The following is a 25,135-nucleotide window of genomic DNA, read 5'->3' as shown; positions in this document are numbered from 1 at the left end:
TCAGACCATTCCTAAGCACATTGGTGGTCACACACTGATGTTCGGTCAAGAAGACCTGGCTCTCAGTCTCCTATTTATCCCAAAGGTGTTCTAAATCGGTCAGGTCAGGACCGTGCAGGCCAGTCAAGTTCATCCACAGCAATCATACATGTTTTTATGGACCTCGCTGTGTGCACTGGGGCATAGGGATGTTGGGAAAGGAAGAGGCCCGTTCCAAACTTTTCCCACAAGGTTGGGAACATGGAATTATCAAAAATGTTTTTATATCCTAAAGCTGCAATAGCTGCAATAGTTAGACCACATCATTTTGAACCCTATAGGTTAGGAATGGGATGGCACTAAATTTCATACGTGAGTCAAGGCAGGTTAGCGAATACTTTCGACAATACAGTGTACTGTGGGTCAGTAGCTAAAAGGCTTCTGCGATACAGCACTCATGATTGTAGCACGTCAAATTATGATACAAGTCATGCTCCTTTTGCATAGGAATTTGGGTCAGGATCAGGATCAATTGCTAAATATTAAGCACATCAAACTAATGCAATGAATCCCATGTTCTTCATCTAAAGCCAGTAATTGTGCTTGATGACCTGCTGTTTGCTAGTTGTCTGCGGATGTTGCATACCCTTTTGGATGTTATTTGGAATAACTCAAGAAGTCTTTTTGAAATGTAAAAATACTATGCCCCCATTACAATGACCAGGATCTCAGAAAAGGCCGAACAAAAACAAAAAATGTTCTCAGGTACTGACAAGTCCAGGGTAGTGTGAGCCTTACACTGCGTGTCGAAATTGGCAGAAGTTATCCTTAGTTTAGGACTGGGGTGTCAAACTCAAATTCACAGCGGGCCAAAATCAAAATCTGGGATGAAGTCGTGGGGCGAATTCAACATTTATTAAAAAATGCATTGACAGTGTCCATAAAGTACATACGGTTCACGCTAGGCAAATAACAAATTCATATGTATTATCACTATTATGCCATCATATACTTCTGTGTGCTACAGTACAGTATACAAAACAGTATGTGCTGTTACACTAACCTGGGACCCACTCAAAATTCTTGTGATGCCTTCAAGTCATATTGTCTATATTTTTAATGGTGTATGTAGACCAATTAAAATACACATTTGAAATGATTTGGCGGGCCAAATAAAATGGCTCCGCGGGCCAAATTTGGCCCCCGGGCCTGAGTTTGACATCCCTGGTTTAGGAGGTCATGATGCTTTCACATATCAATTGAAGCCCTGGTAGTAGCAAAGCGCAGTAACAGCATATTTTGTCAAAATTCGGTTCAGAAAAGTCCTCATAACACCTCGTTTATCTCTTGACAAAGCCTTAAGATCCAAACGGGTCCCGTTTAAGAGATATTCAATGTTGGCGTAATTACTGCCCTTTGCCTTTGTGGGGCAGCACTGATAACACAGGTACCAAGATGCAGTCAAAGAACATGTGATGTAATCCCTTTATTTTCAGCTTTATTTATCTTAAGACTGTGCACACCAAGTTAAAAAAACAAGACACATCCAGCTTATACATCCACTAAAATGGAATGATTTAAAAGACGGCTAAAAGGCATCATTCAGGTCCATGTGCTCTGTCGTGAAGTCACTGATCTGGTTGTCACGGACACGGAAAGAGAAAAAAAATACTGTACAATCCACCGCTGGCTGGGGAGGTTAGGTGAACCGAGGCAACCCAAGTTCCTTGGACGATCATGTTAAGTTCTCCAACCCCAACGTTAAGTCTTTAAAAAATGAAAACAAACTGACAAAAAAAAACCTCAGGTAAAAAGGCATTGTGCTGACTTCAAGGCATGCCACTCTTGGCAGTGACCACGAGGCGATCCACAACAGTCTTCATCATCCTGCTCAGGTGGTCGTGCACCCCAGCCAGCTGGTCTGGGGTACAGCGGGCGACCTGCTCCCCAAAGGCCTGGATGTCTGGCAGGAGGCCCTCTGGCTGAGGCTCCTCCCCCTGCTGCTGCGGAGGCTGCTGCTGGTCCTCCTCCACCTGCAGCTCTTCAGATATGGAGGTGCCCTCCGACATCACCTCTGCTGAAAACAAATGAAAAGGAAAAATGTTTAACAAATATAACCGAAAAACCTTAACATGATAGGCTGGGGTAAAATTTACTGTAGTTGACACGGATCTGGCATGTTTACGTATTGGCTCCTGTGAGCCCGCCCATGAAATCGTTTGTTTTTCCCCACGTTTGCTCCACCTGCTGTATGTACTGGCTAATTGATATGCCTAATGACTGGCACTGATTGGCACCGCACGACCACAGGTAGAGCATTCGGAGGCGAAAACAATGCAGTTTCATGGGTGGGCCAGAGGAGCCGACTGGGTCAATACAGGACTCTCAAAACTCTGTTAAATGTATTACAGATTAAATGCCCTATGTGCAAAATGTTTTGCCATTTCCTCCACAACTGACTCCCATAAACGTAAGAAGCAGTACATTGCATTTGAGGAAAAAATTGCCTCATGCCTCCATACCGGGTCATTTTTACATCAGTCACCTCATAAACAGTTCCGTCATTCCATACATTAGCCCACTTTGGCATCCATCTGCACAACTTATGCTGAAATAGTTGTAATGCACCAGTAGATCATAATTCACATGAAAGAAACATGACATGCCTTGTGCTTCAGCTTGGGTCTTCTCTTCCTCCTGATTATGGGATAGCTCCAGGTCTTCGGCCTCTGACGTCATTTTCTCCATTTCATCAAAGCCTTTGAGGTCATCACAACGAACCTTTCGCTGGAGTCCAAAAGACAAAATGCACGAATCAGTGTTGTCTAAAGGTTGAACAATAACAAATAAATGAACAATAAAAGCACAAATGATAAAGAAACTTAAGTCGTTACCTGTTGTTCGTGGTATGATTTAAGTGCTTTCTTCACATTGGACACCTTCGGGGAGCGGATGGGCAAGGCTTTAATGTCGGTTGGTGTGAGAGCACTGAGGTCTCCCACGGTCTTGATGTTTCTGGCTCGTACAAGCTGCCCAAAGCCACGTGGCCTGAAACAGAGGAAAGGAAAGGAGGAGTCATTCCAAAGTTCAAAACTTCATTTCAAAGCCCTTGTCAAGACACATTTAGACTTTCCTTTTTGACTCAAGCAATGAAGAAAACAAAACACTTAGTGTGGTGGTTGGTTAAAAGAAGCAAAAAGGAAATGCATGACACTCCGACTATTTACATTTGTACAGGTTATGGTAAGTAGGTGTGAGCAACTGGACTTATTTTTGGCAGTTGAGAGCTCAAAAGAGTGCCAATGACTTAGCTTTCCTGGCACACAAATCCTTTTGTGTTTATTATTCAGCTAGTTTACTTGGTGTTAGCGTTGCCCACAAACTCAACAAACATCTGAAAGTGGGCCGAGAGTCTTACCACATGTTGGCAGAGATCTGTGGTAGTACAGCTTCCACAGGGGTCGAGCAGCCGACCAGGGCCGGGTATACGCAGTCCTTAGGAATGGGCCTGCGCTCCTGGCTCATCTCCGAGATCTTCAAACAAACCGAATACTTCAGTTACAGCCAAGAGTATTTATTTCTTGAATATGTCTTGGCAATGCTTTTCCCACTCAGGAATTCTTTTCTTCCACATAATTACATAGTGCAAAGAAAAACTGCGACACCCCATTGCTTGGCTTCATGATCAAAATTAATTGCAGAGGGTTCCAATGTTATTTTACTGTTATTTTTAAAGGTGCATTGTGTAATATTTTTAGCAGTTTCTTTCTAAAATTCATGCTACCCATTTAAGAATGTTAGCCTTTTCATACTGACCACCATCCAATTTTAAGTATTCATTATGACTATGAAAATTACATTTTTCATTAATGAAAATGTGGATCATAGAGGTAGAAAATAACACTAGAGGTGACTCCGCCCCCCTTCTGACGGCAATCTGTGGCAGCCATTATCTGTAGGTAGGTCTGATAAATGGAAATGAATGGACAAGGAGGCTCACCTCTGTCAAAAAATGGCTTAATAATTTGAAAATGTCCATCGACACACTCTACAAGGACAATAGTTGAAGTGTGTTGCTAAATATGTGCAGAATTAATATAATTTGATTTTTAGATGTATTTTATCGACTCATATGATTTAAGTAGATATTTATCCTGACATTTCAAATCTAGTCTTTGATTAATAGGTTACTTCATATTCACACAGTTTTAGTCAATTTTTTAACAGAGGTGGGCGTGTTCTCCATTGACTTGAATTGACTGAAGGTGCCTACACTACCTACAGACAATGGGAGGCGCCATGTGCCACTTCCCAGTGCTGTCGTGAATTGCCATGTCCACTCTAGTGTTATTTTCTACCTCTATGATGTGGATCTTCTCCATTGTCCGCCATTTTGAATTTCCACATAGACATTTTTTAGCTGCAAAACTTACTGTACTTCGGCCATACTGCTAAATATTAGGCACCAAGGTTATGCAATGGAATGATGAAAAATATCAAGCATGGCACATTAATGGTCAAGATAAAGATATCACTCATGGTTTTCCATCTTTTCGTACTGCGTAGCCCGTCACACGTAGATAAAAGTACACTTACCAAACATTTCTTAGAGCTCTTGTATCCAGGACTTCTGAGGTTGCGTGGACTGAAGTTCAATAATCCCTTCGTTGGTGTTGTGATGAACTATAATGGCGAGATGGGTAATAAATCTCATGACCTAAAAGCTTACCAGGGTAAACAGAAATATTTCAGGAAAAAAATAAAAATAAAATTATTACCTTTGGCTGACCACCTATGGTCTTAGGTCTTGGTGAACTTGTCCGGATTACGGGGCTACGGCGGTCAATGTCATCCGCCAACTCTTGTTGATAAATTGGGTCAGCAAAAGACACTCGCCGAGACTGAAACAAAGATAAAAGCACAAGAAGGCATTAGATCAAGCAACCCAAAATGTCAACACTGGACAAATTAAGTTTTGCAATGTTATTTCACACATCTCTTACCTTGAGGAGAGGAGAAGGAGATTCCTCCTCAATGGGTCTCTTCAGGCCTTTCTTGAGGATGCTAGTGGAAGGGGAAGCAGATGGTGACCACACTCCCCGCGTCCTCCCGCTGCCGGGACTCTCCACCATCTCCGCTGCTTCACTAACAGCATCAACACACTTCTGCTTGACGGGAGAGTCTAAGAACACCTCATTGTCTGCAGCAGCTTCTAGAGGTTCCGAAGGCTCTGCGGTCTCTGCTACTGGTGGTCCAGTAGTCTCCATAGCTGCTTCAGAGGTCTCCATTTGTACTGGCACTTGGTCTTCCTTATTATTCACTTCAAGTTCTTCTTCCTCTGCCTCAGGTGCGTCGTCACCAAGAGGTGCAACTCCATCATCGTCATTAGTTGTGACATCTTGTTCGTTCCCATGTAGTTCTGTGTGGCTGACAACAGACGCTTCCAAGTTTTCTTCTTGCTTGTCAGGATTTGCCGTTTCTACCGGCTCTGCAGGTGGCACTTCGTCATCCTGTTTTACCAGATCACCGACAAGCTCAGATCCTTCAACCGGCACCTCAGAAGCCACCTCATTTTTCTGTGGTTCAACATCAGGCTCCTCTTTCTGAGCACCCTCACCTTCACTCTTGATAGGAAGCTCTGGCATGGCTGGGCTTTCATTGGGTTGTGATACAGGAGAGGACATATCAGGTTTAGTCTCCGAAATCTCAGGTTCTGGCAGAATTGTTTTATCCTCAACCGTCTTCAGCTCTTCTGAGGTCATTTCTTCACTCTGAGAGGAGAGGTTGTTGACTTCTGAATTTCTGTCGTCCTCCTGTGATTCTCCCTCGCTAACCGCACTAGAATTTTGACTGAGATGGCATGTGCATTTTGGGCGTCCACGTTTGCGGGGCTTTTTATTACTGTGGACTGGACAGCTGGTTTCCCCTGCGCTATCTGTTTTACAGTCATCACTTTGCGAGTCAGGTCCTTGTGAAACAGGCTTTACCACATCCGGGGTGGAATGGATGTTCTCAACATTTACATCCTTCTCCTGTTCACTACTCTGACTATTCAAGACTTGACTGGCTGCTGGAACCTCAATCACATCACTTGATTTAGGATCTGCTTCTTTGGCAATATCAGTACAAATGGGACTCGATTTGGGTGCCTCCATCACCGCAGGTTCAATGACTTCTTGCACCTGTTGTTTTTCTTCCTTTTTGCTGCTTTTATCATTGTCCTCTTGCTGTGTGTCCATTACTTCTTCCTGAGAGTCATTCCTTTCCTCAGTTGCAGTTTGCTCCATTTGGTCGCCAGTGACAATACTGGAAGCCTTTGAAGGGCTTTCTTGGGATGCTGTAGATTTAGACATTTCTGTGATTTGAACATCTTCACTTCCAACAGGATGTTCTGGAGTCTCTACCTTGTCTGACAAAATGTTCACCTGTGGACTTTTTACTGGACTATGAGTTAGCGTTGCATTCATAGAATACAGCTTTCGTCCTCTCTTTCTAGGTTTCTGGAGCTCATCTTGTGACGACGCTTCAGTATCAGAGTTCTCAACACTGGCAGATGGCTGTGATGACTTCCGTGTTTTCAATCCACGTTGTACTTGTGACTGTTCCTGGCTTTCACTGAAGCTTTCCATTTGAGCGTTTTGGGACTCCTCGTCATTGGCAAGCTTTCTCCTTCGGCCAGGTCGACCTCTAACCCCTTTGTCTGACTGACTTGTAGCCTGCTCAGTTTGACTTTGACTTTCGTCCTGTGACTTAGCAGTTTCAGACCGTCTCGTTGTCCTAACTGGTCTGCTTGGTGACTGAGCTTCACCATTTAACACTTGAGAGTCTGTTTCAGGGGCAGACCTGGTTCTCCTTCCAGGCAAATCCTGCGATTGGCTTTGGGAAGCAAGAAGTATATCTGTCTGACTCCTTCTGCTTCGAACCGACGATTGGCTATCAGTCTCTGGAGTTTGTGAATTGCTTTGACTATTTTCACCTAAACCTCTGAGACTTCTTCTGCCCTTCACAGTATCAACACTCTCCACTTCAGCACCTTTGCTTCTTCTTGACGGTCTACCCTTAGATTGGCTATTTGTTTCTTGAGAAGATGAAACACTAGATTCCTTATTAGCAGCTGACCTCGTTTCCCGTTCACTACCCTTACCTTCTTTCTCCCCTGGCTCTTCCCCAGGCTTAGTCCTCTGACGCCCAGACCGCCTTGGATTAGTTGGAGAGGAAGCTGCAGAGGACTGAGAGTCTGTTTCAATATCTCCCTTCCCTTCTATAAGAGTTGGGCCATCACTGGCAGTCACATTATCACTCTGGACCTTTGTCTGGGTATCTGGGATGAAGTCCTCATCCTCAGTACTTTCTCGGGTGTGCTTACTTGAGGGCTCTGGATCCTTTGAAACAGACGCACCTTTTAAATGTTCTTGTGATGCGTCCTTGTCAGTCAACCCGTCAGCTTGGCTGGACTGCGAATTACGTGCAGACTTTGGTGTTTCTTGGCTGTCTACATTCTTAACATGAGGACCAGTAAACTTAAAAACACTGATGGGGCTAGCAGCTCGGCCGTCAGCATACTTTTCCAAGGTAATGAAAGATTGCCGACGACTACTACTACTGGGCGTTTTCTGAGGTGTGCCAGAGATTACATCAGATGACCCAGAAACGTTGGGACTACCGTCCTCTTTATCGTCTTTAGTAGGAGTCTTCTCCACATTGGCTTCTTTTGAAACATCTTGCTCTTGTCCACCATCCTCCTCCATGGAAACATCAGGAGGTGCCGATGGGACTTCTTCGCCTTGAAGAGAGGTGTCCATTTCAGTTGTAGGTTCTTCCTCTGCCTCGCCCATGTGGCTTCCACCGTTATCCTGGTCCTTAGCCTGGTCTTCATTCACAGCTGGAGACACTGCAGCATCTGTGTTTTCTTTTAAGGCCTGTGTGCAGTTAACAAGAATACATTCATTCTGCAACAGTAAGTTAACAAAAAGAAAGATAAAAAAATAACTCATTCAGTTATAATTGTGGAGGAAAAAATAACATACCTCAGGCAAAGTCTTGTCCTTTTCCATGGCCGTTTGCTCATCTGCAGGCAATTTGTCCCTGGGTTGAAAAAAAGAAATACATTAATGAACCACAGATTTTCCAAAGGAAAGAAAGTTAAAATGAAAAGACAAAAAAAAAATAACGAAGAGAAGAAAAAAATCCTACATGGATTCCTCCTGGCTTTGAGTGTACTGGGTGAAAGTTGTTGTGTCCAGGGAAGCATCAAGGTTGTTATACATAGCCGGGATATCAACCCTGAAACACAGATTAATCGCACCAGATACTTTCAGTGGGGTGGAACACAAATGAAAATGATCGACTACAAAGCCTCTTTCCCACAGCATTGTTCCCCTCTTTTTATAATCATTATTATTTCTTTCACCTTTTAGTCCTTTTCACTTCCTTTTGATGCTCAGTCAACACTCTCTCCTTTGTTTCTGGAGGAATGAAGACAAAGTCTACAGAGGCCTCCTCCTCCAGTACCTCCCGACGGGGCAACTTTGACGATCCAAAATCAAGCTTGACCTGCACATGCAGAGAACAACATGGTCAACAGTGCCAAGAAAAAAAGGAAAAAAAAGTTTTCCATTAACCATTTCAAGGACTTACGGATACAGGCTTGGCGGTTGGTGTTGTAGAAGTTTTCGGTTCGGCTGCTCTGTTCATCAAAGACTCTCGCTTGTTCCCAGGTGTCACTGTCATACCGCTGATCCTGGTTTCAATTTGCGAGCCTTCACTCTGGGTAGGGGGGATTGACACAATACAGTAAATAAAACAGAACATCTTTCAATAGCCAGTGAAAAAATTAAAGATTACGACTTTAAAAAAAATAAAAATCCTTACGCTGTACTGCCCACAGACATCCTCTGGTACATCCACAGCTTGAAATCCAGGTAAGATAATGGGGGTGTTTTGTTTCACCTTGCTTAGAATTGGCCTGGCAGGAAGAAGTTCAATCATTATTAAAAACTGAACGATATTTGCTGGACACTTTTACCAATGTAACTGTGGCAGGAAACGTCATACATTGGACGTCACAAAAGCAAAAACAGGTAAAACAATGCATCATGTAACAGAATATAAAACATGAGTAAAATGTTCACACCTTAGTGTCTCTGGGTAGCTGAGAACAAGGGAATTTGCAAACGTTGCATTCCAGAACTGGGTGGTATGGGAGCGAATCTGCTTGCTCTTGTGTAGGAACACCTTGCAGAGTAGAGGGCTCAGCACGGAGAGAAGATCGTCGTCGTATTGCAGTGTTGAACGCGACTGTAAGCTCCTCAACACGTCCGCAAGGAGGGTCTCCAGCTACACAAAGAGAACAGGACACAAAACATCATCAGCTTTGGCGGGATTCTACACACACACACACACACACACACACACACACACACACACCCACACACCCACACACCCACACACACACACACACACACACACACACACACACACACACACACACACACACACACACACACACACACACACACACACACACACACACACACACACACACACACACACACACACACACACACACTTTCAAATACCCCTTGCAAAGACACCAAACTGACTGAAACTAGGAAAGGCAAGTCCTTACTTCATTCTCAAGTTTGCCAAACACAAAATATAAATAATAAATTACAAAGTAATGTCTTCTGAAGAGTTGCATACCTTTGGTGCAAGAACGGAGCAGTAAGCTTTGGACCTTGGATCATTTTCAGTGCTGCAGAAATCACAAGAAATCGCAGGACATTTAAGACACTAACTCATTGGAGATAAAATAAATTAATCAATGCATTTTTTTTAAAATTCATGAATCAAAAAGGTTCTCAAGCATACCTTCCTATAAGCACATAAAGTTGTGCCAAAGGCTGAGCAAGAAGCGAGAAAGCCTCCTGAATAACCGTGGGAAGAGCGAGGTTGGAGAAGATCCTGGACACAATGTTGAAGAGCATAGTTCCAAGTCCGAGCAGCGTAGTACCAGAGCTGTAAGCAGCTAATTTGGACAAGTCCAAGCCTAAAAGCTTCTCAAGACACTGCACCAGAAGTGTATGGAACGTGGACAGGTTTCCCAGTGCTTTGTTTTTCTTCCTTATCCAGCCCAGGGGAGTATGAGGAGCTGTAAATAGGAACAAAATGAAAACACAAAGCCAATCACACTAATGCAAATAAAAAAAGACAATTAAAAAGAACAAGAGTGCAGAAAGAATCTTACATTTCATCTTCTGTTGAAACTGCGGGGTATATGGAGAAAAGTCAACACTCTCAATCATTGTGTGGAGGATGTTGATAACAGCGTCCAAAACTGGAGGTTCCTAAAGAAAGAAAAAGAGAGGGATGGGGGTACAAGGCGATCAGTCAGCATAAGCACTTTGAGTCAACTTCATAGTTGTGATAATATATAAATAAATGTGGTACTGTACATCACTTCAAATCAATACCATTTCAAACTGCCTTGCACTACAAGAGACAGGAATCGATTGTTCGCCTGTACACATCAATGATTTGCAGTTACTAAAACCATCAACTACCCATTTAACTGAGCCTTAATTTCAGGTATCATGACCGAGATTGTTGGGACCTGTGAGCACCACTGCATGCAACCCCAAGGAGAGGAATAATAACTGATAACACACCTCTAAAATCATTCATGTAACCATCAAGCATATCAAGCATGCAACTTCACAACGTCATTTGAAACAGCCTTGTGAGCAGCACTGCAGGAAACGGGGTACTGAAAATGAAATTAACAAGTGAATTGATTAAACTTCAATGCACCTCTAACTCCAGCCCTTTAGCCTTTGACTCGAGGGCAGCAGCCATCTTGCCACACAGCTCCTCGCAGCACGCATTCTCCTCAGCAGTGGCCACCAGGGCAGAGCAGCGGCCGAAGACCATGTACAGACGGGACCAGGAGCTCAGCAGGGTCTTTTGGGTCATCTGAATGAGAAAACGAAAGGAAAGGAAGGAAACAAAATAGTCATTCCTTAAATGTGTGTAGAGAGAGAGGAGTGGTTGCTTTGGTGAGTGAAAGAGTCATTTCTTTAATGTCCTTCATGTTGTTGTGGTCTCCCTTTTATGTTTTGACTGCCTTGAGTCAGGCAGACTCAACATTCAGGATCCATAAGATTAAGTCTTGAGTTGAAGAGAGGGGAGATCCCAGGCACCCCTCCTGGGGGTGGTAGGAATTTGAACTGGCAGCCCTTGAGTTACGGCACAAGGACGATTCCCTAAATGCTTGCGCTTTACTGCTGAATAGCATGAATACTGCGATAACTGTCAGCACAATACATTTATCAAAAAATGAAGAGCTATAAGGGCCTACCTGTGGTAGAGGTTTGCCAGGCAGCAGGTAGGATATTGGGAACATCAAGGCGCTGTGCATGGCACTGAATTTGTGCTCCAAGGCATCCCCCTGGTTAACTTCATTTGACTGAAAAATAAAAAGTGCAATGTTATTATAGTAAGCACCAGTCTGGCATTTTGCATTTTATCATCAACATCCAAGTCAGGATTGATTATTGGTTCCTTTGTGCATATGCAGATGTAATCCAAAGAGAAGAACTATAACACAAAAAAATTAGCAATGGAACATAAATTCTGTAAGTCACTGAAAAAATGTCCTTCGTCAGTGCAAACATGAATAAAATGGTAAATAGTGGTGGAGCGATTGCACACAGGGCTCTAGGGCAAATAAAGAGCCCCAAATCACTGCCAAGTCTGTTTTGGAGAGCGGTTTGACCAAATTAACTGTTGAACATAAATCTTTTTGTAGTCACTGGAAAAACGTCCTTTATCAGTGCGAACATGAAGGCAACTTAAACCTCCCTCAAGTGATCCCCGAATGCAACAACTTAAACCTCCCTGATGTCAACCCTGCATGCAACAATGGTAAGGTAACTGAAAAACATGTTTCACCTGTGTGACCGTGTCGGTAAGCGGGTTGACCACCATGCTCCACATCCTCCACAGGTGCTCCTTGTTGGCCACGGCGCCCGTGTCCTGGCTCATGGCCTCCAGCACGGCCTCCGCAAACGCCAGGGGAGACGTGGGGCCCGACAGCCCACAGGATAGCAGCGTCTCCAGGCTCAGGAAGAACCTGGACCAGAGTAGAGGGGAGGGAGGGATCAGATGCTAATACTCATAATAATAACGATGATAATTAATGATGGGCAAATTGGATTAATTAGTCACAATTCAGTCCCACATATTCCAAATATCCTGGTTTTCACCTGTCCAATTCTACACAAGATGATTGCCTGGTTGAAGGATCACCTGGTTGATTTGGACAGCTAAAAGCAGGTAATTTGGAATATGTGGCACTGGAAGGATAGTAACTAATAAATCCAGGAGGTTGCCCATCATTGATAACTCTATATGGCATGACACACAACGGAGGTCCTTGGAACAAAGAGTTCTTAGAGGGTCTCAAGGCTCAAGAAGAATCTAAACCAGAGAGTATCCAACAGATTATATAAATAAATAAATAAATAAATAAATAAATAAATAAATGGTTACAAGGCACAGTTCATACAACATGCAGTGCCAAGAGCTTATGAAACAAAATGTATTCTATTCATTGTTTGACTTCGTGTGAGGATTCTAGGTAAGCAATAGTTGTGTTGTGTAGTGCCCCCATGAATGGACATACTTCTCATCTTCCACAAACGTTGGCAGATACTTGGTGTCAAAGAAGAGACGGATCAGGAAAAGTGCTGGGGTTCCCTGGAGTAGGAAAGATGAAAGAAAACATTACAAGGCAGTTTTCTTTCTTGCTGCAAAGCTGTGACCATACATTTGTCTTCACATCATCACCATTTGTCCTATTCATTCACAGCATACAAATAAAATGAAAGCCCTTGGCATCAGCTTCAGCCGTTGATAAGCCAAAGTGTGAGACTGATTAGATCACAATCGTCTGGAAAGCATTACTCATGTCCACTTCATTACTGCATCACGAACTCCACACAATGAGGTCGCAGTGGACCAGAGCAAGTCACGTGGCCATTACTATGAAGGGGAAAACTGCTTCATCATGTTCCTGCTGTGAATCCACTTCAACCACCACTCCATTAACTTAACTGTTATTATGGCCAATCATAATGTACAACAAAGGTTGTGAGTGACATTGTTTTGTTAGCCACATAAGAGTACAACCAAAATGTGGCAAACCTTCAGATTTCGTTTACCTTTATCAAAATTAGACAGTACTAGCGGGAGGCCAATTACATGATTTGATCCCTTCATAGAGCATTGCACCATGTGGTGAGTCTTTTGGGTTGGCTCAAGGTAAAAAATAATAACAATTAAAAAAAAAATACCACCTTCATACATTTGACATGATGGATCATGCTACAGAGCTCAAAACACTTACATTCAAAATGTCCATGTCTCCCACTTGATATGCAGCAGAGCCTAGGACCTTCTTTGGTATGCCCTTGACGGTGGTCTCCAAAAGATCCTGTGGTGACAAAACAAGACTGTTACGACACTCTGTCATGGAAGTACAATTCTTTGCTTGTTATGTAGTGGTTCTGTTTTAGTCTCTAGCGAAAAGAAAGCAGCATATGATGAAACACCTCAACTGTTTTCCTTAGCTCCTCTTCACTTCGTTGATCTTTCTTTGCTGGCGTTCAAATGAAAGAATGGACTATTTTGCTTTGCTTCCCCGTTTGAATTGCATGTATTGCAGGGTGACCAGGCTAAAACCTAAATTTCATAATCTTGGTGTATGGTTTTAATTAAGACAGTCACAAGTTTCAATTTAGACATTGTTTCTGATACCCCTTACTTGCACATAAAATGGTCAACTTCCATGACTTTCCCTGTCTGGAAGTGCCTTCACTGAAATTCCCAGACATTCATGACCCATGGGAAGTCTGGTATTTATACGGTCATCATCATACTCTTGCTGTGTAGTAGAACTCACCAAGGTCTGCTTGGCAGGCAGGGCCTCAGACAACAGCACTTCCCGTAGGGACTGCAGCAGCATTGTCAAGGCCTCACATCCCTGACGATCCTTCTTGCTACTGCCTGTGACGCAACCAAACACAACAAAGCCAAATACAGCATAAGCACACCTGTCCCTCAACAATACAGAATAATGGACTATGCAGAGCACCAAGCTGTCCAATTACAAATAGTATGTTGTTAAGGTGTATTTTTATAATTAAGTACCAAAAGATGCACATTTAATAGGAATGTAAAATACTTGAAGGACTTATTATGAACAGAAGATGCAAAGCATGCAAATTTGCAGAGCAAAAGCTGTTTACATTTGATCAGTGTAAAATACTTGAAGGACTTGCCTGCCTCTACAGTTTTGCACACGTGAGTAACCAGGCTCTTCCAGATGATGTGAAGAAGCATTCCTGCCAAACAGATGAGGAGAGAGGAAGACCACACATGACTCAGGAGAACAGGACAAGCAATTCTGGGAAAAGATGACTACATTCCAAATAAAAAAAAAATATTGAGAAAAAATAAAAAAACGAAGATATGGGAGGAAAAAAACAACTGAAAAAAAGAGAAGGTGGATACTGCATAGATACTGTACATAGAGCTCCAGTGGTTATTCGTAAAAGAGCTAGAAACAGTAATAGATTACAACTTGGGAGTTTGGAGCCGAATGCTCTGACTGCGCCTCTGGCTTTCCTGACTGCGTGCAGCTAGACAGACTGGAGAACAAAGGCTCTGCTGTTGCTGCTTAACTCTGATGTGTCTGATCGTGTTCGCTACTACTACAGTCACAGACCTCCCCCTCAAGTCAACTCTTTATTCACTTATAATGAAACCAGACACAGGTACGCCACAACACAACACAAAGTTATTTTCAAAGTCATGTTGTGTTGGCCAATTTTAAAAAGAGTTGTATAGCAGTTTAAACGCCACACAGACACAGTACCATTGCATTTTAACACCACACACACAAGTACATGTACGCGACACATTAGTATGTTCTGACAGACAGACCCAACGTTTGTGTTGTGAAAGACAGATTTCTCTTCAAATCTTACCTGGAGAGTCTTTGCCAACTGCCATGAAGCCATTCTTGACATAGGTCAGGAACACAGAGGAGTGCTTGGTGAAGAACGAGGTACTCGTCAGAAGAGGATGCGTCAGGGGCTCTGGAACACACGGAAAAGGAACAAAATTAAATCACTCGTGGCCCCATCTTGATTAAGAATGAAGCAACATGCATGACGCAAGTAAGTAACCACAATCACATTTTCTTATAGACCCCCTTGACTTATGGACGCCCCCTTGCAGTCTTTATTCTTTCAACAGTGATTCTCCACTACTTGTACTTAGAGTGACAAAAGTCCAGCTGGGCAAAAACATAATCGTGATGGCCAATTCAAATCCAAATGAAAAAAAGTTGTAGAATATCAAAGCATTCAACTTCTTTGTAGTTAAAATGCCTTTATTTAAATAGGCATAACATGATTAAAACACTTTGTCATGTTTCGGCATGAAGCCTACGTCAGGAACCCATTCCCAATGCAGGTCTCTAGTGGGATGTGCATAGCCACAATACCAACAGGCTTCAAGTACTCCCCAAGGACCTTATAAGACACATTGTATTTACATTGTACATTGTATGTACTTCTAACATACTAAGGACATACGGGGACCCTGGCTTTACAGTGCAGTGAAGACAGAATCAAAAGCCAAGTTAGGAACATAGTGCCAAGCTGAGTCACAATGATGACAGGTTTCTCGTTCTCACAAAGGCAGAGCTGGAACTGGGTCTTGGAGGAGACTCTTTGTCTGTTACTGTGACGCACAGACTTAATCTTCTACATGAGCGATTCTCCACTAAAGCCACTAAGAGTGAACTGAATCAAAACCCCAGCTGGGCACAATCATAGTCCTGGTGCCAAGTCATACTGCCTTAGAACATTGTAAGATTTTCGTATGTTTTTGTTCCCCCCTAAAGAATCTTTGGTAACACTTTCTATGAAGCCCATATTTATAGCGCATTATGAGCGCATTTATAACAAATTATAATGCACATTATAATTACTTACAACATATTACGACTACACCGATGATGTTTCATGATGCTTTATGTTAACAGTAATGAATAACCATGAATCTAGCTTATAATACTTTATAAATCCAAGGGTGTTATGAGTGCTCATGACTGGATATAGACTACAGGATGCCTGATGGAGCTTATAGTACATTATGATGCATTATAGATGTGCATTATACAGTGCATTATAGATGCATCCATATGAACCTCACTTTACTTAGAGCACACATTGACGACTTATGATCTCACATGAAACATTATAGCATCGTATGAGCCCTTATGACAGTTTATCATCCAGGTCTGTGCATAGAGGGGTATAGGTACTCATAATGTACTATAAGCCCCATCAGGCAGCCTGTTGTTTATAGCCAGTCATGAGCACTCATGACACCCTTGGATTTATAAAGCATTATAAGCTAGATTCATAGTTATTCATAACTGTTAATATAAAGCATCATGAAGCATTATGAGTGTAGTCATAATACGTTGTAAGTAATTATAATGTGCATTATAATTTGTTATAAATGCGCTTATAATGTTGGCTTTAAGTAAAGTGTTACCGTATCTTTATACACATATATGGATATTTTTGAAAACACACAGGTTTTAGCCCCTTGTTTACACGTAAACAAGTTTTGGAAAGCGCATTTCCAAATTCAAAAATATCCCATTTTGGGGGCTAAAACGCACTTGTCACAATAGACAAGTTTTTTTTTTTAGTTGTCCGCCCTCTGGTCTTGCAGCACTGATGGCTTCCCGCAAGGGGTCAGTGCTGCTGTGAGACCAGAGGTGCAGGTAGACTGATCTCACACGCCAATGACTCAAGCACCTCCAACTGTACAGCCACAAAGCTGCTGGAAGCCTCTCCACAGACCCTGCACTGCCCACACAGGACAGGCAGCGCTGTGGAGGAAGGCCTCCCAGAGATGGATCTAAGGAACGTGTATGACAATAGAGTTTTCACTTTTATCCACATGTGTTCACATTTGAATGGATTTTAAAAAATCTGCATTTTAAATTATCAGTATATGTGCAACCAGCACCTAAAACTATATCTAATTTCCCTAGTATCCAGTGTCCTCTTGTGGTTCTCACCAAGGCAGAGCTGCAGCTTGGTCTTGGTGGCGAGGCTAGGGACCTGGGGCCCGAGCAGGTAGTGCAGGAGGATCTCCAGGCCCAGCAGCTGCACGCAAGGGAAGGAGGCCGAGGTCTGGCATGCTGGGGACGGGCTGCTGGCACTGCTCGCCAGGGTGGCTGTGGAGAGGGGACGGGAGACATGGAGGTCAGTGTGGAAATAGGTGGACAGCATTCTATTAGCAGTACAGTAGAGAAAAGTATTAAGAGTGCAGTATAAGAAATGAGTGCAGGCAAGTGTAGAAATGGAACATTAGACAAATATAGAAATAAATCTGGAACGCCCATCGTTGCCAAGATAAAGGAGGAAAAATATCAAATCTGAAGTCTTTAGAAGCAGGCAAAAGCAAAACATGAGATTCACATGTACCAGGTCATCATGAGGTACATGGTTGTCACCTTCCAGTGGAAAGTGGAAGAGACCCACACACTATCGCTTGTTAATTCATAAGAGGTCTTGAATTGAATGCGGGATTCCACATGAAATTTCGATGAAAGGGTGAAAAAGTAAATTGATGAAGTAAAAGACAGCACTCAGATTTTTGCATGCTTATAATGGCAAACAAACAAGTACAAATCTGAGGGCGTCTTTTACTTCAATCTGGCACATTTTAGAGTGTGGTCCTACCTGCTTTAGGGGTGTTGAGGGCGAAACTGCTTCTTTGGGTGATGCTTCGGGAGGGAGTGCTCGCGGAGGTAGATGAGGGGGATGCGACCTCTTGGGGAATGGTGTTCTGGAGTAGTGCAATGCCAACCTGAGCAAGACGGACAAGGCCATTTAGAGGGTGTGGTGCTTGTACATGAGCATGTGTGTAGTCTGCCAATACCTGAAGTACTGTGTGTGTCATATTTACAGGCGTTTTTTATTTACCGGTGTTCAAATTTTGTGCATCACAGTGCTGACCATCAAACTACCATGTTCCAGTGGTTTACCTGTTCGAAGTTGGTTCCCAGGTTGGGCCCTAGCTTGACGACCAGGTACCACCACACATTGATCTTGGTCAGGAGAAGCGGCTCAGTCTTCACCTGGATGGAGACCAGCGGGAGCATCAGCAGCTTCAGACGCTTAGCACTGCACAGGATCTCTGGAAGCCAGGAGAGGAAAAAAGTGCATCATTAGATTACCATCTCAAAAGAGGAGAATTACTGGAGTGGAAGACCCAAAAAATTCATGCAGGATTGTAGAGAATGGCTACTGAAAAGATTAACTTTTGTTGGCAAGTCAGAAACCACCTTGCTTTGAGTGTTTCCACACAACTCGGGTCCGTTGACCTCAGTTTTCATAAAGACGACCAAAATATATTTTTTTAATCGTCTTACCAGGATTAAGGGCAAAGTTGTCGATGAGACTCTTCCATGCGAAGAAGGCAATTTTCTTGACACTGGGCGAGGAGCTGCGGAACCCCATCTCCTCCAGGTAGAGAAGAGAGTTGATGAAGGAACCGCCCCGATGCAGCACCTAAACAAGGACACACCAAGGACAGCAATCTTACTATTATTATTATTATTATTATTATTATTATTATTATTATTATTATTAAAAGATTAAGCTGCCACAGGTCATCTCTTCCAGATAGAACAATGAGTTGAGGAAGCCACTGGCACAATGCAGTACCTAACCAGGGAGGAGACGTGAAGGTCACGCAACAAGGTTGGGAGTGAAACGTTCATTATCCATTATTAAAAAAACAGAAGACCAAGATTGCGTTCTCTTCTGTACGCAGCTTTTTTTCAATCATTATTTGTGTTATTATTAACAAATAGAGAAAACAACCATACAATATGTATTGAGAGTCCAAATGTTACCTTTCCAAGAATCTTCACAAATAAGGTCCAGAGCTTAAGAACATTGGTCTCATTCTTATTGTTGAAGAGCTTTTGCAGTTCTGGTATCAATTTCTGGAAATAAACACAGGGATGAAAACTTAACAAGACTTTGAAGAGCACATGGAAGCAAGTCAAATAACACCTGTATGTACATAAATACTATTTGTGTAAATTAGTATTTGTACTATACAATCTACTACAACAGTGGTCCCCAACCAGGGGTACACGTGCCACTAGGAGTACATGAGCACACTTCAGGGGGTGTGTAGGAAAAAATTACCAATGTATGCTGGCTACCCTACAAAGGAAAAATGCAGTAACGGCGTCAGCATTGAAACTGAGAAAAATGCATTCAAAGTCATGGTATTAGGTTGGATATTGTAGTTACTGCAAATTTGAAATAGCAATATTTCTGAAACGGGACAGTTGTCACAAGACAAAGGAGGTGTAATGAACATTTTCAGTCTAAACTCAATTTTGACAACATATATAGTCACGGTACCTTGCCTTTGTAGGACAATATGGAACAGTCACATGGGCACACAACACACAAAATGTTGGGAAACACTGCACCACAAATAAAAGCCAACACCTAACCTACCGTTGACATCATGGGCTCCACGACGGCGGCCACATCCTCCTGTTTCTCCAGGATGAGGGGCAGGCCCATCTCCAGGGCGGCCGCAGCACGGAGACGCACCTTAGAGGCAGAGTGGATCACCAGGGGAACCACCAGCTTCACCCAATGGACCGCAGTATCCGTCATCTGGGCAGGAGCCTGCTCTATTAACCTGCCAATGCAACAAGCAAGTAAGTAAAATGTACTGTTACAGCTCTGTAAATAATAATAACTTTATACTTTAAGCACCTTTCATAATACCCAATACAAGGTAACTTAACATAAAAACAGATCAGAGCAGCAAGAGTAAGCAGAACTCAGTTTTACAGCACTGTTCACCATCAAGACAGTTGCAAAGTGCGTTAGGGAGGAAACTGTTCACATGAGCCTGTGTTTCGTGTGACACATACACACAATGCAATGCGTAAAAGATGTCATCGATGTTTGCAAGTCTTCATATATTCATGTCTTGCCACTTGACACATCTTCACACATTAAGGTCCATAACAGCTGAATGACTATGTCTGACGATCTTCTTTCAAGCAGGTATAGGATGAGGAGAAGAGGCCACCAACCTTATGATGACATTTACTGCCTCGTGCTCCAGGACAACGGACTGGATGTCCTCCCTGTTCCTCACCGCCTCCAGAGCAGTCACAATGGCAGGCACCTGCCCAGAGAAGAGAAGAGAAGGGAAGGGAAGGGAAGAGACATGTCAAGACAAGAGAACAAGAGAAAAACATACTTTGCGCTTCCGAGGTTCACACTCGGGTGCAACCAGAGCAGGACATAAAATAAAAAGGGAAAAATCTGACACCAAAAGGATGTCTTGTTATTTATTTATTTATTTTTTAGACAGTGCATTAAGACTAATGTTTCGTCTGCAAAATGTTGAAATGAAAAGCTGAATGAAATTGATCATAACAGAGCGATACAACTGGTAAAAAAGGACACCACAATGTAAAAGACAGACGGAGGTATGAAGGTCTTAACAGAGAGTACCAAAATTAAAGTCTAAATTAAGTTTTTCCAATCACCAGCTAAAATGGCTGGTAGATGTTAATCTTACAAACCAAACACACTCACTAATGGGTCAAAGTGACCAGTAAGTTAGTCTTTTCTACCGGCCAAACTGAAATTTCACCAGCATTTGGCCAGTTGGCTGGTGTTAATTTAGAGCCCTGACATATAGATACGGTCAGATACGGTTTCAGCAAATAATTTCTAGAGATGTCCGATAATATCGGCCCACAGATATTATCGGCCCGATAATAGCATAAAATGTAATATCAGTCAATATCGGTATCGGATTTTTAACGTATCAAAACCGATATAATAATGCTTGAATTACTGTACACTTTTCTCCTTAATTATTTTTCTATTTTGCACAGACGATGTTAATATTTGGAAAGCTTTGTTGCATTTGAGAATGCATCTAGTGGGGCATTACAATACAATTAAGCATATTTTGTTCCACAACAGCAGATTTGTAATGTTACTTAAAATTTGTTATGAGGAAAAATAACCCACATATATCGGCATCGGTATCGGCCGATATCGGAATCGAAAATTGAGAGTTGGACAATATCGGCATATCGGATATCGGCAAAAAAGCCAATATCGGACATCTCTAATAATTTCTTTACCTTCTTCCCAATGATATCTGCAGGGAAGTTCTGCTTTGAGATGACCCATAGTGCTCGAGTACAGGTGTTCTTCTCAGTCGACTTCACCACAAGTTCAGTAAGCTTTGTGAGGGTCTCTTCTGCAAAGTTGGCTAGAAAGGGAGAAAAAAAAGCACACTGCATTGCAAAACACTGCCATTTGGATTGGGATTGCCACTATATCATTTGAAATCATTCTAATAGCATAATGGAGTTATAAGAAAATACAGCAACCTGAGCAACGTATCAAGCATTAAACATAAAGCACAACTAAACTCAGGAGAAACATGCCATTTCCTGTGTGCCGTCATTTTCACAATTATTTAAAATCAACACAGCGTCTCCCTTTAGGTCAATAAACAATTCAGCCGATAATATTACCAAGCTTAACGCCCCCAATGTCATGCACTCTCAGAGTAAAGTAAGACTGTCCATACCTGGGACGGCAGCGACGATGTGCGGGTAAAAGACACAGAGGCCCAGGGTCTGCAGAGCCGCCTGGCTCAGCTCAGCATTGTCACTGCAGATGTGAGCCTAGGAGGGAAATGGTGGAGTTTCAACTCTCAACTTCCATTGTAGTCTAACTACACAGGGGTGCGTTTCTCGACAGCATAGTTGCAAACTAAGTAAGCAACTTGAAATGCAATATCCCATAGCCGATCGAATAAGCTGCTAACTGGTTATCAATGATGCTTTCGAGAAACAAGGTCCAGGTCAACACCAGCATTTTAAAAAATGGATGAGGGGATCCATTCACTGAGCTCAATGTATTGTAACTCTACAAGAATGGTTTCCCTTTAAAGTCATGCTTAAGTTGCCTGGGGCTGACAAGACAATGATCTAAGACACATTCCATACCTTAAATGCTACCAGCAGTGACCCAGTTCCTACTTAGTACAATGTGCTCCACGGTTTAACTTTCACTTCCTTCAAGTGACTTTACTATTTCTATGGCTGTTGTGATGCATGCTTGAATGTAGGGGTCAGAAATTGTAAACAGTGAAATATTTTTGGTAGTCAGAGATGATCACATCCACAATGCGTGTGTGTGTGTGTGTGTGTGTGTGTGGGAAAATGTGTTAGTAGGTGTGAGCGTGTGTGTGCGTGAGATGTCCTCCAATGGCAGAATATATGTATGTAGCCTATGCGTGTTATATGCTTCATTTGCTGAGCAATAACTTGTATGATGTCCTGTGTATTGTGTACTATGGATCCATCTATGCTGCTTGACACCTTAATTTCCTCCAGGGTCAATAAAAGTTACTCTACTAGTCTATTCTACTAATGGAAGTAATCCAGGAGACAGAGAAAAGGAGAGAACATGCAATACAACCAGTGTATAAGACAGCATTCACACTAAACAGTGGAATGAGATGCCTCACCTTAATGGCTTTACCAAGGCGGGGAAAGTGCTTGACGATAACGGCATGGTATTGCTGCCCCTCCTCACCACTCAGACGGCTATGAGAAGGGGACATGACATATAAATTGCAAATTACATGTACAAACCGCAGGTCAAAATTACACAAAAAAATAACACTTTATTTAATCATTGAAATCAATTAGATGATTGAAATGGATATCTCCTCCAAGTGGACCGGGCCGAAAATAGCTTATGAGTTTTAAAATAACAAAAAGCAAAACAAAGACGGTGAACTCATACTTGACAATGGTGAGGTAGGCATCTGTCTGCTCTGGCTGTCCAGCTGCTGTGTCCTCCAGAGAGTCCAGAAGAGGAATGAGACTGGCACCGCAAAGAGATACAGTTGCCATCATCCTAAAGGGAATGGAAATGTTGTAGGCTACAGTGATGTTCAACAGGCAGGGATATCAAACTGCCATCTGTTTATACAAGCATAGGTGATGAACCCTCTTTGCATGTCTGGTGGTCATCTGACTAAATCAACAACCCTTAAACCATCCTCGACCTCAACCGGTCTTAAAAGATCTTAAAACCGATATGAAATATGTTCGGTCGCTCCCCTGTTATGGCTCGTAAAACAACAAGGGTATAGCCTACTTCCTGAATCCTGCGTGGTGCATTTTTTGTCTGTCATTGGCTACAATAGTCGCAACCGCACCAGAACAGTTTGTATTCCATGTGAAAGATTAGTGCACAAAGCCATTACGAGCACATACTTGTCAAAACCAACATAGCCCAATCCTTGGCCATGATATTTATCGTACGTAAAATGGATGACAATAGCCAGCATAAGACAAACGCGTAGGATAGATAAGCCTGATATTGAAGTAGAGAAACGATTACTGGTGGAGATGCTCCTGGACATGTTGCGGAAAGGTCCGCAATAAGGTACCACAACATGGGCGATTGAGCTAAGGTTACTGACTGTTTGCGGCAACTGTCTAAACATCATCTTTTTAATGTCAAAGCTGAAAGATATGGGTTTTGGCCTACCACACAAAGCCCAGGCCTACACCGCTATTCACGACCAACCAAGCTAAAAGTATCACTGGCTAGCACAACTCACAGAACATCACTGCTGCTTCTCTGCCTGGTCAGGTAACGTTAGATGGCCAGCTAGCTCGGTCTAGTACTCTAGCTAGTTTGCTAGCGTGCTCACCCACTATACCACTATTTTTAGGGCTGTACCCCATATCACGCTAAATGCGTCTAACAAAAAAACAATTACAGTTATCATTCATATCCAAATGTTCAGGATTGTTTGTTTTGTAGATACTGCGACTTTAACACGTAGCAAAAGTCCTTGCAGATGTTTCCATGCACTTTGTAAACAATACCACCGCCGTCAAACGTGTTGATTGATACAAAGCATGTATTTAAGAAAACATATCTAAAATTCACCTCGACCAGCACCAAAGTGCAGCTTAAAGCCGTCATAAATGAAAAAATATTCAGATTGGTCACATATATTAGGCCAAGTTATCTGGCATGCACAAACCGCTTGCAGCCACGCTGAGAACAAGCCACCCTCCTTCTTCTGCAACCACCGGCCATAACATCCTCACCTTAATCTTTAAAAAGAAGAGATGACGATTAGTGGCAGGACACCACTGATGTTGTCATATCTAACGAATAATGTTTAAAAACGTTTAAAATGCTGTCTTTTCATCAGCGGTGTGATCGGTCTTCCCCGCGAAAACCCTGCTGGCGCCAAACGACGCAAGCAAGGGAACGTCACCTTTCACCCCAACGTGGCCCCGCCCACTTTGAATAACTTACAGCTTGCTTTGGTAGGTTTTTTGAGTAGCACCCAACTGCAGTTTGCAGAAGTGGGCAGGTCTGGATCTCTGAGATCCCGCCCCTCCCATTTTGGATCTCGCCCCTCCTATTTCTCCTATTATGGTAGTCTGTACAGTCCCACGCCATCCCGACGTCACCCTATTTGAGAATTTGCGCCAAATGTCTTCTCCGGCGAATGCATAGTAGCCTACACTGTATTCTATGCACACAGTTTGTATCGTGTCTCGTCGTTTGGAGTGCTAAATAAGTAAGGGATAACGGCCGACGAGGTGACCGGTTATACGAAATTAATGGCGAGGCGGCGGCTTTGAACTTTGGCGACGCGCGCAGCCAAGCCATTCATTTCGTATAACCGGTCGACCTCGAAGGCCGTTATCCCGCTTATCTGCCGTTATGGTAGGGTACTTTTTTAAATCTATTATTGTCGGTAAAGTTATAGGAACCATGTTCTATCAAGATAGAATATTGCTGTGCTGGCGTCCAACTTGACGCGCGTTTGGTAGCCGACGCTGTGATTATTTAATTTTCCTTTGGCCCTATAGGCCTACTACGTTGGGATGGAAGTTTAAAAACAAAAACTTGCGAAGCATTTCTATGCTGAATCGACATATGTCGCATCA

General features: G+C 42.8%; 1 protein-coding gene and 1 non-coding gene across 4 annotated transcripts; both read right to left on the bottom strand.

Moving 5' to 3' along the window:
- Positions 1-1,450: 1,450 nt before the first annotated feature.
- On the bottom strand, positions 1,451-24,438 carry rif1 (replication timing regulatory factor 1). Of its 3 annotated transcripts, none has more exons than XM_063214182.1 (36): positions 24,281-24,438; positions 22,956-23,069; positions 22,675-22,753; positions 21,730-21,826; positions 21,275-21,405; positions 20,204-20,298; positions 19,611-19,800; positions 18,989-19,081; positions 18,503-18,641; positions 18,116-18,267; positions 17,811-17,937; positions 17,144-17,302; positions 15,027-15,137; positions 14,315-14,381; positions 13,940-14,039; positions 13,385-13,471; positions 12,662-12,735; positions 11,929-12,109; positions 11,336-11,443; positions 10,789-10,950; positions 10,226-10,325; positions 9,850-10,129; positions 9,682-9,733; positions 9,113-9,315; positions 8,851-8,944; positions 8,617-8,745; positions 8,390-8,532; positions 8,173-8,262; positions 8,007-8,064; positions 4,983-7,898; positions 4,758-4,880; positions 4,576-4,662; positions 3,398-3,513; positions 2,874-3,027; positions 2,646-2,766; positions 1,451-2,056 (listed from the first exon to the last, which is right to left on the bottom strand). In XM_063214182.1, the coding sequence occupies exons 2-36, from the start codon at positions 23,066-23,068 to the stop codon at positions 1,809-1,811; spliced, it is 7,179 nt and encodes a 2,392-aa protein (XP_063070252.1). In that variant the 5' UTR covers position 23,069; positions 24,281-24,438; the 3' UTR covers positions 1,451-1,808. The 3 variants fall into 3 exon arrangements, with proteins under 3 accessions (XP_063070252.1, XP_063070254.1, XP_063070253.1); XM_063214184.1 differs by having other exon boundaries at positions 1,451-2,053; XM_063214183.1 differs by lacking the exon at positions 24,281-24,438 and adding an exon at positions 24,214-24,231.
- On the bottom strand, positions 16,768-16,994 carry LOC134461921 (small nucleolar RNA SNORA53). The gene has a single exon (XR_010037456.1). It is a non-coding gene; the product is annotated as a small nucleolar RNA SNORA53 (small nucleolar RNA).
- Positions 24,439-25,135: the final 697 nt, after the last annotated feature.

The sequence above is a fragment of the Engraulis encrasicolus genome, chromosome 13, assembly GCF_034702125.1.
Source record: "Engraulis encrasicolus isolate BLACKSEA-1 chromosome 13, IST_EnEncr_1.0, whole genome shotgun sequence".
NCBI lineage: Eukaryota > Metazoa > Chordata > Actinopteri > Clupeiformes > Engraulidae > Engraulis > Engraulis encrasicolus.
This window is presented reverse-complemented; position numbering and strand designations above follow the sequence as displayed.